Source organism: Camelus ferus, chromosome 10 (assembly GCF_009834535.1).
Source record: "Camelus ferus isolate YT-003-E chromosome 10, BCGSAC_Cfer_1.0, whole genome shotgun sequence".
Lineage (NCBI taxonomy): Eukaryota > Metazoa > Chordata > Mammalia > Artiodactyla > Camelidae > Camelus > Camelus ferus.
In genome coordinates, this window is record NC_045705.1 from 54,012,509 (window position 1) to 54,028,057 (window position 15,549).

A 15,549-nucleotide genomic window follows, 5' to 3' on the forward strand; every position below is an offset into this window, starting at 1 on the left:
AAAACACAAAGGCCACTCTCCTGCTTTGTCAGTTTATCCCTTCTGTCCTTTCCACAGATTATATTTTCATTAGCTGCAAATTGATTTAAAAACCTCTGCACTTTTGAGTCAGGGGGATGCTAACTTCTCGAAATATTGTTCAGGGTACCACAAACCTTGAACCACATCTTTTTTTTTCTTTCCCAGGGAAGCAGAGAAAGAGCTCCAGAGGTGGGTATTTCTTGCAGCCTGCTCTTCCAGGAACATGAATTAATCTCTATCTTTTCTGAATATCTGTCCCCTTTACAATCAAATGTCAGCAGGAGCACTCCATGCTAACTAGGTATAAAGCCATCTCTTGGTGCACCCACAGCCATTCATCCCCAGCCAGTGAGGAGCCCCAGACTCCTTCCCATCTCACTTTTTGTCAATCCAGAGCTCCAGCTCCATTGAGCAAACAGCTGTCAAATCCTAGCTTTGGATCAGAGACACAAGGGAGAGGGTGAGGCTGTGCAGATGCAGTCAGTAAACTGCACACCTTGTCTTGAAAGTGCCCTTGCTTACTTAGGAGCTCATCCCCAGGGTTACCCTGCAAGTCTGCAATGGTTCACTCTGTGACTTTGGGCAAGCTCCTTCCTGAGCTTCCTCAACCAAAAAGGAGTTTGGACCAGACGACCTCAAAGGCATCCTTTTTTTTTTTTTTTTTTAATGTCAAAATTCCTTTTAAAATTTTTTTGCAGTCAATTACAAGATGTCTATTTCTGATGTTCAACTCAGTATCCCAGTCAAAAGGCATCTTTAGTTCAAATCTTCAGTGGTCCTATGAGTCTGTGGAACTATCTCCAAAGAGCAAAGTGGGAAAAGGGTACCCTGAGAGCTTTGTCAGTTTATCCCTTCGGTCCTTTCCACAGATTATATTTTCATTAACTCCAAATTGATTTAAAAACCTCTGCACTTTTGAGTCAGGGGGATGCTAACTTCTTGCTGGAAAAAAAAAAAAAAGGAGGCTTTGGAACACAGACATCTTTCAAGCTGAACTTTAAATGACAAGTAGAATTTTGTCAGGTGAAAATGGGATACAGGTCGACAGAAATACTCCAGCTCAAGGAATCATCCTTATCAAAGGATGGCTACTAAAGAATGGAGATATAAAAAAATAGGGTGTAATAGTGTAAGTGTAAGTGTAAGTCAGTCAAAGCAGCTGAAGTTTAGGCTATGTGATGGGTTTTTCACGAGGGAGAAGATTAAAAAGATAACTTGAGACCAAATTATGGACTTTAAATGCCAGTCAAAAAAGTTTAGACTTTGAGTGATGGGAAGTTGACTAGCTAAAGAAATAGGTTAGAGCTATACTTTAGTGCTATGAGAACTGCACCTAACGGGTAAATCAGAGGGGAAAATAATTCAGGGTGGACTTATGAGATCATGCATTAGATCCAGAGGCCAGAAATTAAGGCTTGAACTAGGGCAATGGCCAGAGGAAGAAAAGGAGGGAACTGAGACAGGAAGGATGAGGACGGGATAGTCAGTCACTGAGGTGATGGGCGGTGAGGGAGAAGGAATGGGAGATGGCACCAAAGTCCTGAGCATGAAAAGCTAAGAAAAGGGCACAAAGAAGTAATCAAAGCAGATGTGGAAGCAGTTTTGCAGACCCAGAATTTCATACGTAGCACGTTAAGTTTCAGGGGAGATATCTAGGAGATGGTTGAAAACTCAGAAGTTCAGAAAGGTAGAGATAATTGTTGAAAGTGAGGGTGTGAATGAGACAAGTCAGAGGGCTGCTGTAGAGAGAAGTGAAGACTAAGTCTAGAACCTGGGAAATACCTCTATTTATAGAGTGGGAACATGGGGTCAGAGGAAGAAGAGTCAAGGAGAAGAAATCATAGACTCTCAAGGTTAAGCAGGATCTACAAGGAACAAAAAAAGAACAAGGCATCATAGAAGCCAAGACAGGAAAAGATTTCATGAAGAAAGGAAGTGTGCATAAAAGGAGCCAGGAGCTTCCAGCATCTGTACGGGTTCTGGAAGGAGAGGGCTGTTGTGACGAGCCATCACTGTTAGCCCTGATTCTTGTGACTTCCACCCCCATCCCAGCCTCATGTGATGAGCAGGATCGTGTGATCAGCGCATCTGAGGGGGAGCTGCACTTCCCAGAAAGCCCTTTCCTATTTTATGAGAGCAATCAGTGAGTAGCCCCGCTGCCCTCCTTCCCTGACTCCCACCTCCAGTTTGACTCTGCCCCAGGAATTGGAATGTGACAGCCACTTTCTATCTAGAAATAGCACCCTCTCCACATATCTACCTGCAGACGGTGTGTCTGGACCCTGCTGGTACCAGAGGAAATGCATGTGTTCCTCAGTTTTTCCCACTTCGACGCAGAGTCCTGTCACCACAATTACCTGTCGATACATTCTTTAGAAGACAGACTTATTGGTGAGTGGATTTTCACACTGTCACATGGACACTAGGGCGAGGTGGACTTAGTGGGGCTTGGTTACAATAGACCCGAACCTGAAGTATCTGTAAACACAACACTTCCTGTCTCCAATTTTGAGACTTGGAATTGACAGTGGAAAAGAACAAAATCTGAAGCCTGTGTGATGGCTGTAAGGCCAAGGTGCATTTCATTTGCTGTATCTGACCAGGCTTCCTAGACTCATTCGTGAGACCTGGAGCCCATCAGGAATAAAATGTAGACATATAGCAGTGCCTCTGGGGTCCTCACGGCTAGAATGCTGTTCTCCTAGGCATGAAAATGACTCTGACCTGCCTTATCCAGCTCAGAAGGAAGATACCAACAGTTAACCATGAGTAGGAGACCAAGGTTACTTATATAAAAAAATAGAAATGGAGGAAAGTTTCTGTGGTTCTAAACTGGAGATGATTTTGTCTGCCCCCACCACCCCCCATCCCAACTCCCAGGAGACATTTGACAATGTCTTTTGGGAAGAATTTTGGGACCATCACAACTGGAGGGAGTGTTACTGGCATCTAGTGGGTGGAGGCCAGGGATGTTGCCAAATATCCCACAACGTGCAGAACAACCTGAATGCAAAGAATGTTCCAGCTCAAAGTGTCAGGAGTGCCGAGGCTGAGAAACCCTGGCTCAGACACTCCTGCACTGCCACGGAAGTTCAGTTCCCCCTAAATCTTTTAACAGGTGCTGTTTTCCAGACTCGGAGCAGAGACTCTCTGTTTTTAATGTTGCAGGGAAATTCTGTGGAGACAGTCTGGCTTCATCAGTTCTTGTTGGCTCTGACTCTGTAAGGCTGAGGTTCATCTCGGATGCCACAGACAATGCCGTTGGCTTTAATCTCACCTATAAAGCTCTTAAGCCAAACTACCTTCCTGGTAAAACCACTTACTTTTATCACACACTATCCAAGCTTCTTGTAGAAGATGAGGCCCCATAAGAATTAGGTGAGGGGTAGGGAGCTCTCCTCCAGGGCCCCTTGGGCTCCACAGCAGAGAGGAGCCAGGGTCATTCAGACGCGGGATGCCTGGGCTCCTTCTGTGGTCCTGCTAACTCACGTCTGTCACACACCCAAGTGAGCTGAGAGGGCCTGATGCATTCTTGCACACCAGTGCACAAACCTCTTCCTTCTTGTTGGCGCCAGCATCACTTGTGGGGGACGGGGACAGAATAGAGTTGTTCCTCTGTGCTTGGGTGACACTATTGTTTGGATGTTTTCCCTTGTGTTGCAGATTCAGGCTGCAGTTCCTTAACTATCCTTTTTGAAGAGGGCCTCATACAGAGTCTTCATTACCCCGAAGACTACAGCGACCTAGCCAACTGCAACTGGGTTTTTCAAGCCCCCAAACATTACCTAATTAAGGTACTGATTCTGGTTACCCTTACTTTGCTGTGGTACCGCCACAGAATAGCTACCAGTAACACCATGCGGGCAGAGGTTTTTATCTGATTTATTCACTGCTGTATCCCTGGTACCTGGAACCTAGCATCTGGCACCCAAGGCTCTTGACAGAACTGCCTGTTCTCCACTGTAACTACCCACACTTACCACTAGATGGCAATAGTGCACTTTACTTTTTGTTAAAACGCTGCCTTAATCTTTGTACCTGGTACTTGTTTCATCAGTGTCTAGTCCTTTCTGGAAACAAGCATTTCTTCCTTATTCATTAATCTGCTAACAAAACACTTTGTGAGGCATGGCTAACAGAAGTGTGGTACAGAACAGGTTCAGGCATAAGGGGTGCTGGTGTACCGGGAAGGGACAGGGAAGGCAAGGCTGAGATCAAAATACAGAGGGTTTTGAATTCAGGATACGGAATGTATTCAGCCTTCGATTAGCAGCATTTGTTTGTTCACGCAACACTAGTGGGCCATCTGCAGAGATGCTGCCAGGTAGATGACACTGCAGTCTGGGCGAGGATGGAATTAGGCATTTATTTAGAAGCCTTTCTCTTAAAATAATAATTGAAAGCAGGAGAGAACATGAAGGAGGCAAAGTAGATTTATAAAATAATGGAGAAGTCATAAGGGTGAGCAATATCTCAAAATTCTCAGATATTTAAGAGACTCAGGAGGAGAACCAAATTGGTGCAGTGTTATGATAGTCCAGAGAATGTAGCCTTTAATTCAAACCACAAAACAAATAAACAGGAAGGTGTAGCCAGCAGTTTGGGTTTCCCACACAAAGTCTGAGTTTAAAGAGGAAGACTGAGCACCCGCTGTCCAGTCCCCACCACCTCCCCCCATAAAAAGGTGAAATAATTGGGGTGGACAATGGAACACTAGAGAGGAGGTGGGAGTGGTGGCGTCTGAAGGAGCAAGTGAAATCCGATGTTAGGAGTGGAAGCAAGAGCACACAGCTTTCACAAATAAGTGGGAGAAGAAGACACAGCAGAAATAAGACAAGCAGAGCTCTTGTCTTTCTAAAAGTTTTTGAAACCCAAACAGAGTCAAGGCAGATATTAATTTCAGGAGGAAGCAGAATTGAGGGAAGCTGTTTTAGTGACGGAGGAGAAAAGCTCAAGTATGAGCCTATTTCCAGAAGGAGGAAGAAGACAAAATTTAGTTGACAATCTGAACATGCCTGAGCTAGAAGTGATTCAAAAATATCTATTCAATAAAATACACTGAGTGCTGTGCATTAGTGAAGAGATGCTCTCAGGCCCCACCAGTGACAGCACCATCCTGCGGACCCATCCTAGACAGTAATTTGTGAATTAACATTACAGGTCATATCTCTTTTGGGGGGTAGTAATTAGGTTTGTTTGCTTGTTTCTTTATTTTAATGAAGGTACTGGGTATTGAACCCAGGATCTCGTGCATGCTAGGCATGTACTCTACCACTGAGCTATACCCTCCCTCTCTTAGTATTACAGGTCATATCTATGTGCATACCATTTGACTCGAATGATATTTCCAGAAAGCATCCTAGTCAGGGATTAAGAAATGTTTGAATGAATCCTGTTTCTGACGCGTCTCCTTCTCCCCATGCTTCATCCACCGTTTACCATCATTTGCCTCCACTTTTGTCCTATCCACGCCATCCTCTGTGTCTTCTGCCAAGTGCTCCATGGAATCCCTGTAATCTGTGTGTTTAAAATCTAAACTACCTCACCAGTCCTATCTCCCACTGCTCCTCTCTTGCAACTCAGCCAGGGCCATCCAATTGCTCACACATTGTTCTCTGCTGTTCCTTTGCTCCCCTGAGGAGGGAGCTAGGGAGCCCAAATGTTTGCACATTTCCCTACTCATATTTGGCCTCTGATTGGGTGCTTCGGTATTTCGGAAGGTTTGGGAGCCTGTGGAGTAGCATCTTTTCCTAAGTAATAGAACCCACTCATGAACGCCCCATTACCTTTCTCATCTAAGCTCACACTCCAAGGCAAGTTGGGCAATCCAAATTTCTCTGTGTAATCAAAATCAAATAACGCATCCACATATGTGGATATAACATGGAGTCTTCTCAGCTTTCTTTTCAGAAACTGGAAATAGAAGAAAGTGGAGACTGCACTTCTGACTATGTGAGCGTGTACCGGGACGTAGAAAGGAAGAAGGAAATAGGTGTGTGTTCCCCAGGAGGCTCGGCTTCCCCAGTTTGCATTTGGACCTGGTCCTTCTTGGGAATCCTTTTGGGGAACATAAAGGAGCTGGCTCAATGTCCCTTCATCCCCCTGCGCCATCTCCATCCCTCCCCATGCTCTCACCACCTCTCCTTCTGCATCAGGAGTGGGAAGAGCTTCGGGGAGAATCAAAAAACCATTGAAATGGAAAATGTGGAAGACCCACAGTGGACTAGGGGTCAGAGGGGAAAGTTCCATTGAAATAAGCTCTGTGGCTGGAACTACTTCCCTTAGTTACATTCCCAGGGGAAGTGTTTGGGAAAGAAACAGAATCAAAATGCTAATGGGGTTAAATACATGGTAAAAAGAAGCACTCTGCCTTTCTACTTTGAGAATGAATTATGGCATCCACTGGAAAAATTTATTTCTGACCAATAACCAGAAGGACAATTTTTTTTCTTCTATCCAATACCACTTGTGTTTGCTGGGCCCTTGACCACGTCGTGCCGGGGGCCACCAGCTCGGCTCTGTGGCTTTGTCGTCCCCGCCCCTGTGCTGAGCGCCTCTGGGGTGATGTCCATCAGCTTCCAGTCTGATGAAAATGCGACCTTCAGAGGCTTTCAGGCGACAGTCTCCTTCGTTCCTGAAACAGGTAAGAAGATCAAGGCACCAACTCCTTGGGTCCCGAGTCTCATCCTCCTGATGTGGTAAGAAGGGCAGCTTGTGGAGCCCGGCGTGGACACAGTTGACCCTTTTTCTGGGGGGAGGGGTGCAGGGGGAGGGGAACTATTTTTAATTATGGAAACTTTTAAAGGAAGTCAGGTAAGTGTTTTCATACTGTAACAAATCCTATGTAGATGCAATTTTAATTTTTTTCAAATGTTCTATAAATACAAAAAGACCAACTTGGATATAGCATACAAGTGTACTTTGTTTTCTGGTGTAGATGCAATTTAAAATTGAATATAAACTCCAGGGAATTGAAGAATACTTTCTTTTTTTATTGAAGTACAGTCAGTTTACAATGTTGTGTCAGTTTCTGGTGTACAGCATAAGGTTTCAGTCATACATATAAGTACATATATTCCTTTTCCTGTATTTTTCATTATAGGTTACTGTAAGATATTAAATATAGTTTCCTGTGCTGTACAGTAGAAACGTCTTGTTTGTTTATTTTATATATAGTCAATAGTATCAGTCAGCTCTTACTACACGCAGCAGGTCTGCTCTATGAAGTCACCATGAGCACTGAGTTTGTGAATCCTGAACCACAGCTCCGGGGGAAACACAGAGTTATGTTCCTATCAGCCTCTGGTTTTATGTGTATTTCTGTTCAAAGTCACCATATTTAATATATGTTGTTGATGCATTAACATTGAACCCATGGCCAGGACCACTGTGACGCATGCCTGAACCAAGCTTATGGATCACAGCTGTTTTCTCTGTAAGATACCACCCAGCGTCTTTGCACTGAGGAACACTAGATGGCACTTCAGCACTACGTTTAGGGCCATTGCAAACAGCAAAATCACCAAACAAAAAGCAGAAGTGCAAGAAAACACAAAAAATGGTGCTAAACAGACCACGGAAAGGACGCTTGTTAATAGTATAGGAGCTGAAACCGGAGGGCGGAGTCACCTCACTAGACCTCAGCCAGGACACGAGCATCAGGGGACTCCGTTTTCACTGCTCTGCAAGTATCCACGAATGACCATGAAGGCACCAAGAGTATTGGGTTTTCAGTTACAAATAAATGTCAGCAAGCAGGTGAATTCATAGATAAGGAATCCCCGAAGAATGAGGATCAACTGTGTGCCTGAATCTTGGCCTGCCCTTGCTAGATGTGTCATCTAGGCATCATCTAAGGTTCATCCCCCTCAGCCTCACAGTGAGAGAATGCTGCACGCCTGGTGAGACGAGTGGGATTAAGTCAGGCAAGGTGCGCTTGGCCATGAGCAAGTGTGCTTGTGACAGCTAAGAAAGCCTCAGACGTGTGAAACATCTTCACCAGGCCCACGCCCTAGACACTTGAAGACGCAGCTCCCTTCCAAGCTCCCACACCCACACTGTCCACATCCCACAGACCAGGTATCAGCTTCTCAAGTTGTTCATTCGTACTAGGCGGTGAGCAGCTACTTAGGACAAAGCTGGGTTACAGTTAAAATGCTCCACTTTGCAGTTAAAATAACCACACAGTCCAACTGAATGAGATGCCTCAGAATTCTAACAATAATAGTTTTCTGATGTCCCCAGTATTGGCCTTGTTTGTGTGATCTGAGCTATTGTATTGTGCTTGTGCCCAGATGTAAACATCTCCAGATTAGAAAATGAATCCGTGTTTCTGGAGACATGGAATGTACCACCTGAAGGACCCAGCGCTTCTGGTAAGCTGTTTTGGAGAGAGTGACCATGAGGTGCAGAGTGTGTTAGGGTTCACCCAGAGAACCCCCCAAAAATATATTGGATCCCAACCTCCAGTGTCCAGACTCACACTCTGTGACCTTATTTGAAGATAGTGTTTATAGAGGCAGTCAAGTGTGGGTCCTAATCCAGAATGACTCGTGTCCTTCTAAAAGGGGAAGTTTGGAGAGAGGGACGCACACAGGGAGAACCTCATATGGGCATGAAGGCAGAGATCAGGGTGATGGATCATCCACAAGCCAAGGAACGCCACAGACTGCCAGCCAACCGCAAGATGCCAGAGGAGAGGCCTGGGCCCGATACTGCATCGCCATCCTCCGAAGGAATCAGCCTTACCAACACCTTGATCTCGGATCTAGGCTCCAAGACTGTGACACAATAAACGTTTGCCTTCTAAGCTTCCCTGTTTGTGACATTTTGTTGTAGCAGACCTAGCAAGCTAATAATAATTTCTTCTTTCTTTGGGGGAGTCCTCAGCTCTGCTTTTAAGGTCTTTCCAACTAATGATTTCAGGCCGACCCAGATTTTTCGGGAAACTCTTCCTTACCTAAAGTCAACAGACTGGGGACTTTTATCACATCTGCAGGATCCCCTCATAGGAACATCTAGGTGAATGTTGGATTGAATAACTGGGTGCTATATACCCTAGGCAAGTTGCCACATCAAAAAAGCCATCACACAGAGCGGTATGGAATGTGGTCATTGTCCCTTTTGCTCAAAGTAACACTGAAATATTTTCTATCACAAGAGTCAAAATTCCCCGTCTTGAGGGATTCAGTCGGTGGGAATGGCTAAACAGTGCGCCAGACTGTGATCTGACTCACAAGATCCACCCACTGGAAGAGGAGTGTGTGTGCTGCTCTGTCTTCATGCCGGTGAGCACTGAGAAACGCTGGGCCTTCTCTTTGCCTTGTTTCCTCCATGGCGTCTACTGACATGCACAGGTGCCATCCACGTCCCCAAGGAAAATACGGTGCGGGGAGCACGCGGAGGCTGAGGGTAAGGAAACTCGTAGTTTGCCATTTTGATAGTTTGTCAAGAGAAAATTCCAGCACCTTATTTTTATTTTTTAAATTTTAATATTTATTTATTTTAGTTTTATAAGTTATTGACACACAGGGCACAGAGCAATAGAGAGTGTGGGGGGTGAGTATTCCTTTTAATGAGGAGGGATAGAAGCAGTTGGAGTCTTTTTATTCTGCCTCCTTGGACCTCATGATGCATGGATATCATGGGTGGAAACTCTGTAAAGTGGGTCTTCTGCGGTCCCTCCTCTTGGCCATCATGGGGGGTACATTTAGCAAAGCCATTACTCTCAGCCTAAACCACATACAACATTCTCCAAGGCGTCTTATTACAACATGCGACAAGATTGGTTCATCATTTTATCCCCAGCGCCTACCGCAGTGCCCAGAACATGGGAGCTGCCAGATAAATATTTGGTGAATAAAACTAAATAACCCACAAATAGCTACCCCTGTAAAACCGCAATACGGGAGTCTTGCCTGGTTCTTACTCACCGAACTCACATCTACTTTAGGACCTTCTTCCCTTATTCAAATACACATAAAAACTGAGGACAGACAAGAGAAATAGTTTCCCTATGTCTTGTTTTCAATAGCTCACCTAACCTAGATTACTTAAGTCATCCAATAAGCAATTTTGTCCTGCACTTTTTATTTTGAAATCTTGCAAATCTACAGAACAGGTTAAAGAATAATACAAGGAACTTCTGTTTATCTTTCACGTATATTCATAACTTGTTGACATCCTGTCACATTGGCTTGATACTCATTTGGTGTCTTCTCTGGGCAAATCTCGATACCAGAGCCCAGGCTGTGGGGGAGGCGGGTACCAAGAGGAACAAGATAGGTACTAACCTATCTTTAAGAAACTTACATCCTCTTTTATTTTATTCATTTATTTTTTAAAATTGAAGTACAGTCAGTTACAATGTGTCAGGTTCTAGTGTACAGCATAATGTCCCAGTCATGCTTATATATACATATATTTGTTTTCATATTCTTTTTCGTTAAAGGTTATTACAAGATGTTGAATATAGAAGAACTTCTATCCTAATCATGAAATTTACATGTACAAATAGAGAGCAGAAGTATGTAAAACTAAGATCATTCAAAAGTAGTATATGGTGTTACGTGCCAGGGTAGCAGTTACGCTTCGGGGGAGTAGTGACCCTGACAGCTCCTGACATGACTTCTGGGGTTCTGCTAGTCTGTTTCTTTCTTTTCTTTTCTTTTTATTGAAGTATAGTCAGTTTACAATGTTGTGTCAATTTTAGTCTGTTTCTTGATCTGGGTTCCTGTTGTACTTTTGGGAAATTCATTCTAAGTACTTTCTTACTGGAGTAGTTTGCTTTATCTATGTTATACTGTAATAAAATTCACAAGAAAAGGGAAAACGTGCACAGAAAACCGCAATACAAGAAAAGACCGAAGTAGCTCTTGGATGAGATGATTAGGAGACTGGTTTTGATTTGGGCTCACAAAGATAAATAGAATGTCAGCATTATTCTATTTGCTGTGGGGAACCCTTGGATGGTTTTGATCAGGGGAGTGACAAGATCAAAACAAGCACTTTTTGGTGGTTAATTTGGGAGTGAGAGGAGCATGGGGAAAGAGTAACCACAGGGAGAGGAGTCCAGGTGAGCAATATTGAAGACCCAAGCCCAAAGGTAGAAGATGGAGGCAAGATACACTGTGAACATAGGATGTAAAGTGTTTGGAGACTAAATTATTGGGGCAAAAAAGAGGAGGGGAGAGGGTGAACTTGGTATTTTACTCTTGGCTGAAACATTCACTTATAGTGTGTATATATAGATATACAGAATACAATAAGCATTTCTCATTATTCCCAGGTGTCTGTTAGAGTTCCTGGCACAGGTAGATGCTCAGACCTGGACCTGGTGGTGAAGAGGATCCATGGGTCATAAGGATGTGTCTTCTTGGCCACTTCCCAGGTGGGCCTTGCGGAGCAGCTTCCCCTCCCTGCTTCCAGGTCCCGTTCCGGCCAGATTGTGGGAGACAGGAGACCATAGTCAGCTCATGGCCATAGCAGGTCAGTCTGCAGATTGCCACCAGGCATCTCTAGGAAGACCTGGATAGTCATCCTGATCACTGCTTCACCAATACATAAGTACACCCAGGGAATGGAATATGGTGGGAGCTGATGGTTAAAGTTGGCTAATCATTAGTTCTTCTGCTAAAGCCTCTGATATCTATCAGCAGCTACTGTTGGCTTCCTCATTCACCACCATCACGGGCAGTCCGCCTCCCAGACAGAACTTAAGTTCCTTGAGTGCTCAGGCAAGTTCTGCCCCCTCACACTGCGCTTCTAGTATATTTTAATTAAACATGAGGCTGATTGTTGGGCAGAGATATATTTATTTTATCATATCTGCCCTCCTGGGATTTTTAGATCAGAAACTAATGTTGAATTTTGTGAAATACTTCCTGTATCTACTGAAATGACTAAATGATTTTCTCCTTTGACTTATTAATATATTAAATTCATATTAATGGATTTCCTAACATTCCTACATTTCTCAAATGAATCCCACTTGGACATGGTACATTCATATTTCAGTGCACTGCTGGGTTCTGTTTAGTAAGATTTCACTTCGATTTTTGCATCAACGTTCATAATTGAAATTGACCTATAGATCAATTGAACTGACGTATGTGGTCAGAATGTGGTGTGGAGAATACTGGGGATTTCCAAGGTCCTTTTAGGGGGTCTGCAAGGTCAAAACGATTTTCATAGTAATACTAAGACATTATTCTCTTTCACTCCCATTCTCTCATGAGTGTGCAGTAGAGTTTTCCAGAGACTACGTAAATGCAGTTTCTCAACAGATTGCATGTGAAAAAGCAGAGAGAAAATCCCATCTGTCTTCTGTTTAGCCAGACATTAAACAGTTTTGGGAAAACGTGAAACAGTACCAGTCTTACTTAAATTTTTTGTTTTGGAAAATGTAGTTATTTGAATGCATCTTCTTTATGTTAATACCTAATGGTTTTGTTATGATCATCCTAATAATGAATGCATAATCTAAAAAAATTCTGCTTTAATTTCTAATATGTTAACTATTGATAAATCACATATTACTCACATAAACAAAAACTCTTGAGGGTTCTCAATGATTTTTTTCAAAGTGTGAAGGTGTCCTGAGACCAGAAAATTTGAGAACCACTGGATATAGTTTTCTTTCCATTGCCTGCCTTTGTCAGAATTGGGTATCAGTGCTCTTCATGAAAAGAACTGGAGAGCTCTCCTTTTTTTTTTTTTAATTGAGGTATAATTGACATATAACATATTAGTTTCAGATGTGCAACATAATATTTTGCATTTGTTTGATACTTGTCTTTTTGCAAAATGGTCACTGCAATAAGTATAGTTAACTTCCACCAGCATACATGGTTACGATTGTTTTTCCTTGTGATGAAAACTTTTAAGATCTACTCTTGTAGCAACTTAATTTAAAGCTTTCCTTTTTGCTCTATGCTTTGCATGAATTTATAACAGAAGAATAAACAATGACACCATGTAATTACATATACTAAACATCTATTTCTTGAAGACTTAACGGTAACTTTCTCAATTTCCTTCCTTGTTATTGGTTTTTAGGTTTAAAAATTACATCTTCAGTCAATTCTGATAATTTATAATCTCCTACTAATAGCTATAGCATTCATATTTTCCTAATTGCTTTGTGTTGTACAAAATATTTCCTTATGCCTCCTGTTTTTGTGATGTTTTCTACTTTTACAATTTTGTATATTTTAAAAATCTTTTTTAAAAATTAGACTAGTTAGTGTCTTGTCATTTTATAGAGATTTTATTTTTATCTTAGAAAACAGTTAGGTTGTTGGAATGACCCTATTTCCTCTGACTGCACCCTGTCGAGTCTCTTCAGCTGACCTGGACAGACAGGCTGAACAGAGGCTGGGGACCGTGGCTCTGAGAAATTTCTTGCAGATGACAGACAGGCACGGCTATAGTCCATGCTGATGTTAGAATGAAGCTGCAAGGCTTGATTATGTTCCCATTAGAGCTCTTAACAACTTGAGTGATGTCGGACAGACTGCTTCATGCTTCTGAGCCCTAGGGTCTTCTGTGTACATAGAAGACAGAACGTTCCCTAGAGCCTTGCTGAGTCGCTGGCTGCTGCCTTCACTGCGATGGTCAAGATGGTGACCTTGCTTTCCTCTGATTCCTGGGCTCCTTAGAGAACTACTCCTAACCCCATATTTTTTAATGAGGCCATATCTGAGTTTCTTTTTCTTCTCACTTTTAGCTGCCTGGGTGATGAATGCAAGCATCCATGATTTGGCCAAAGGCTCCCCTTGGGTCAGAAGCATCAGAGCCTCCCTTCTCTCCAGCCAGCCTGGCCACCAGCATCTCACTATGACGACCACAGCTCCACTAGTTGTGTGGTTCCCACGATGTTGGCCAATACAAGATTTGGACTGAATTTTTTTTCCCTTTATAAGGAGGGAGATAGGGAGGATCTAAATTCTAATTCGATGTTTGTAATTATGTCTAGCTTCACAATGACCTCGTCTTCTCCTGGCCAGATTTTCCTTCTTTCCAGCCCAACGAGACTGTAGAATGAATGAGTCATGTAAGAAACTCTCCCTAAGGCCCACGTCCACCCGGCCCCATGCAGTGTACTAACAACACAAGGGTGAGTCAGACACCATCCCTGGTGGTGACCAGGCAGCCGTCCTTCAAGTTGTTTCCTCTTTGGGGGGAATTCAAGTACCTAAGCTCCATGTGCCTCCTTTCTTCGGTGGGTCTGTTTAGCACTCCTTTTGTCTTACTGGTCCACATAAGCCACCCTGCCTCCTGTAGGTCCGCTATGGACCATGACTTGGCATCTTTGCAACTGGTGAACCTGCTTAACTTGAATAGGCACCTTCATCCAGCCTGTGGCCTAAGAGGGGCCCCGGGCAGCTGCTGCCAGACTGTGTGCAGTCACAGGATGGAGGTCCTTACCCAGGTCTGGGATCAGCCCTGGCATGAGGGTCCTGGGAACCTTCCATGTCTGCAGGACGTCAGACCCCTTAGTTACACACCTTTGCTCAGGCTTCTCACACTGCCTGTGTGCTGTGAAAAGGTGAAGACACTTGCCCTATGTTTACAGAAAGAAAAGAAACCGAGGCTCATAGAGCTGAGGGACAGCCACCCCACTGCGGAGGTGGAGCCTGCACTGGGCTCAGTTTAAGCACAGTCATCTTTCACTGCCCCGACATGGCGGCTAATTCCACACCCCTCTGGTGCTCTGCCACCCTTCCTGTCCTACCACGAGCACACAAGACTGACCCCCTGTTTCATTCATTCTTTCCCATGCTCATGTGCAAGGCTTCACTGAGCACCATCTTCTTGCCAGACCCTCAGTTAGGTTCTGGGGATGCAAAAGCAAATAAAACCCAATCCATGGTTTCTAGCGTAGGATTTAAGAACTGTGTGTAACTGTCCCAAAGCACACAGTGATCAACACTGTAACAGATGGGAGCGCTGTGTTCAGAGATAACACAGAGAAGGGAGTGACTTCCTCGGACTATCAGAGAAGGCATAACTAATGATGAGACACTTACGCTGGGTCTTAAAAGAATCAGAAGTTTTCCAGGTCAATAGAGAAGGGAAAGCATTTCATTCAGAGCAACTGGCATGAACTAAGGATCAGAAAGACTAAGCAGAGGAACATTAAGGGCAAAGAGGGCAGTTCTGTGTGCCTGGTGCTTTGATGGGGGGAGTTGAGGGGAGGTTATTTAAAATTACAGCCTGAGTCCCAGTTGTGAAGGGTCTTATTCTGGTGCTAAGAAGGTTAGACTCTATCTCATAGTCAAGTGATAGGAACTACTGCCGTTCAAGTGCAGAAGAGGGGAAAAAAAAAGACCTGTACTAAAGAGAAATTAATCTGCAGAAGTCAAGAGGATAGAGGGAAAGAGCAGAGGCAGGAAACAGTTGAGGAAATGCATGGGAAATGCATTTGTTTTTGTTTTTGTGTTTTGGCTGGTGCATCCTCCATTTTATTCCGAGAGGCTCCAGCTGAAACAAAAATTACAAGGTTAAGCGCTACTCTGAGTTCCTGAC

The 15,549-nt window shown here is 43.7% G+C and overlaps 1 protein-coding gene across 1 annotated transcript in view; it reads left to right on the forward strand.

Annotated features, from left to right (window-relative positions):
* Positions 1–8,994, forward strand: part of OVCH2 (ovochymase 2) — a 54,239-nt gene extending 45,245 nt beyond the window's left edge. Inside the window, exons 10-18 of the mRNA XM_032489105.1 lie at positions 187–210; positions 2,074–2,164; positions 2,288–2,412; positions 3,190–3,330; positions 3,685–3,815; positions 5,920–6,013; positions 6,533–6,664; positions 8,316–8,396; positions 8,589–8,994. Of these exons, the coding sequence (XP_032344996.1) occupies positions 187–210; positions 2,074–2,164; positions 2,288–2,412; positions 3,190–3,330; positions 3,685–3,815; positions 5,920–6,013; positions 6,533–6,664; positions 8,316–8,396; positions 8,589–8,815 (1,046 nt within the window). The 3' untranslated portion in view covers positions 8,816–8,994. The remainder of the gene's footprint in view (positions 1–186; positions 211–2,073; positions 2,165–2,287; positions 2,413–3,189; positions 3,331–3,684; positions 3,816–5,919; positions 6,014–6,532; positions 6,665–8,315; positions 8,397–8,588) is intronic.
* The last annotated feature ends 6,555 nt before the right edge of the window (positions 8,995–15,549 follow it).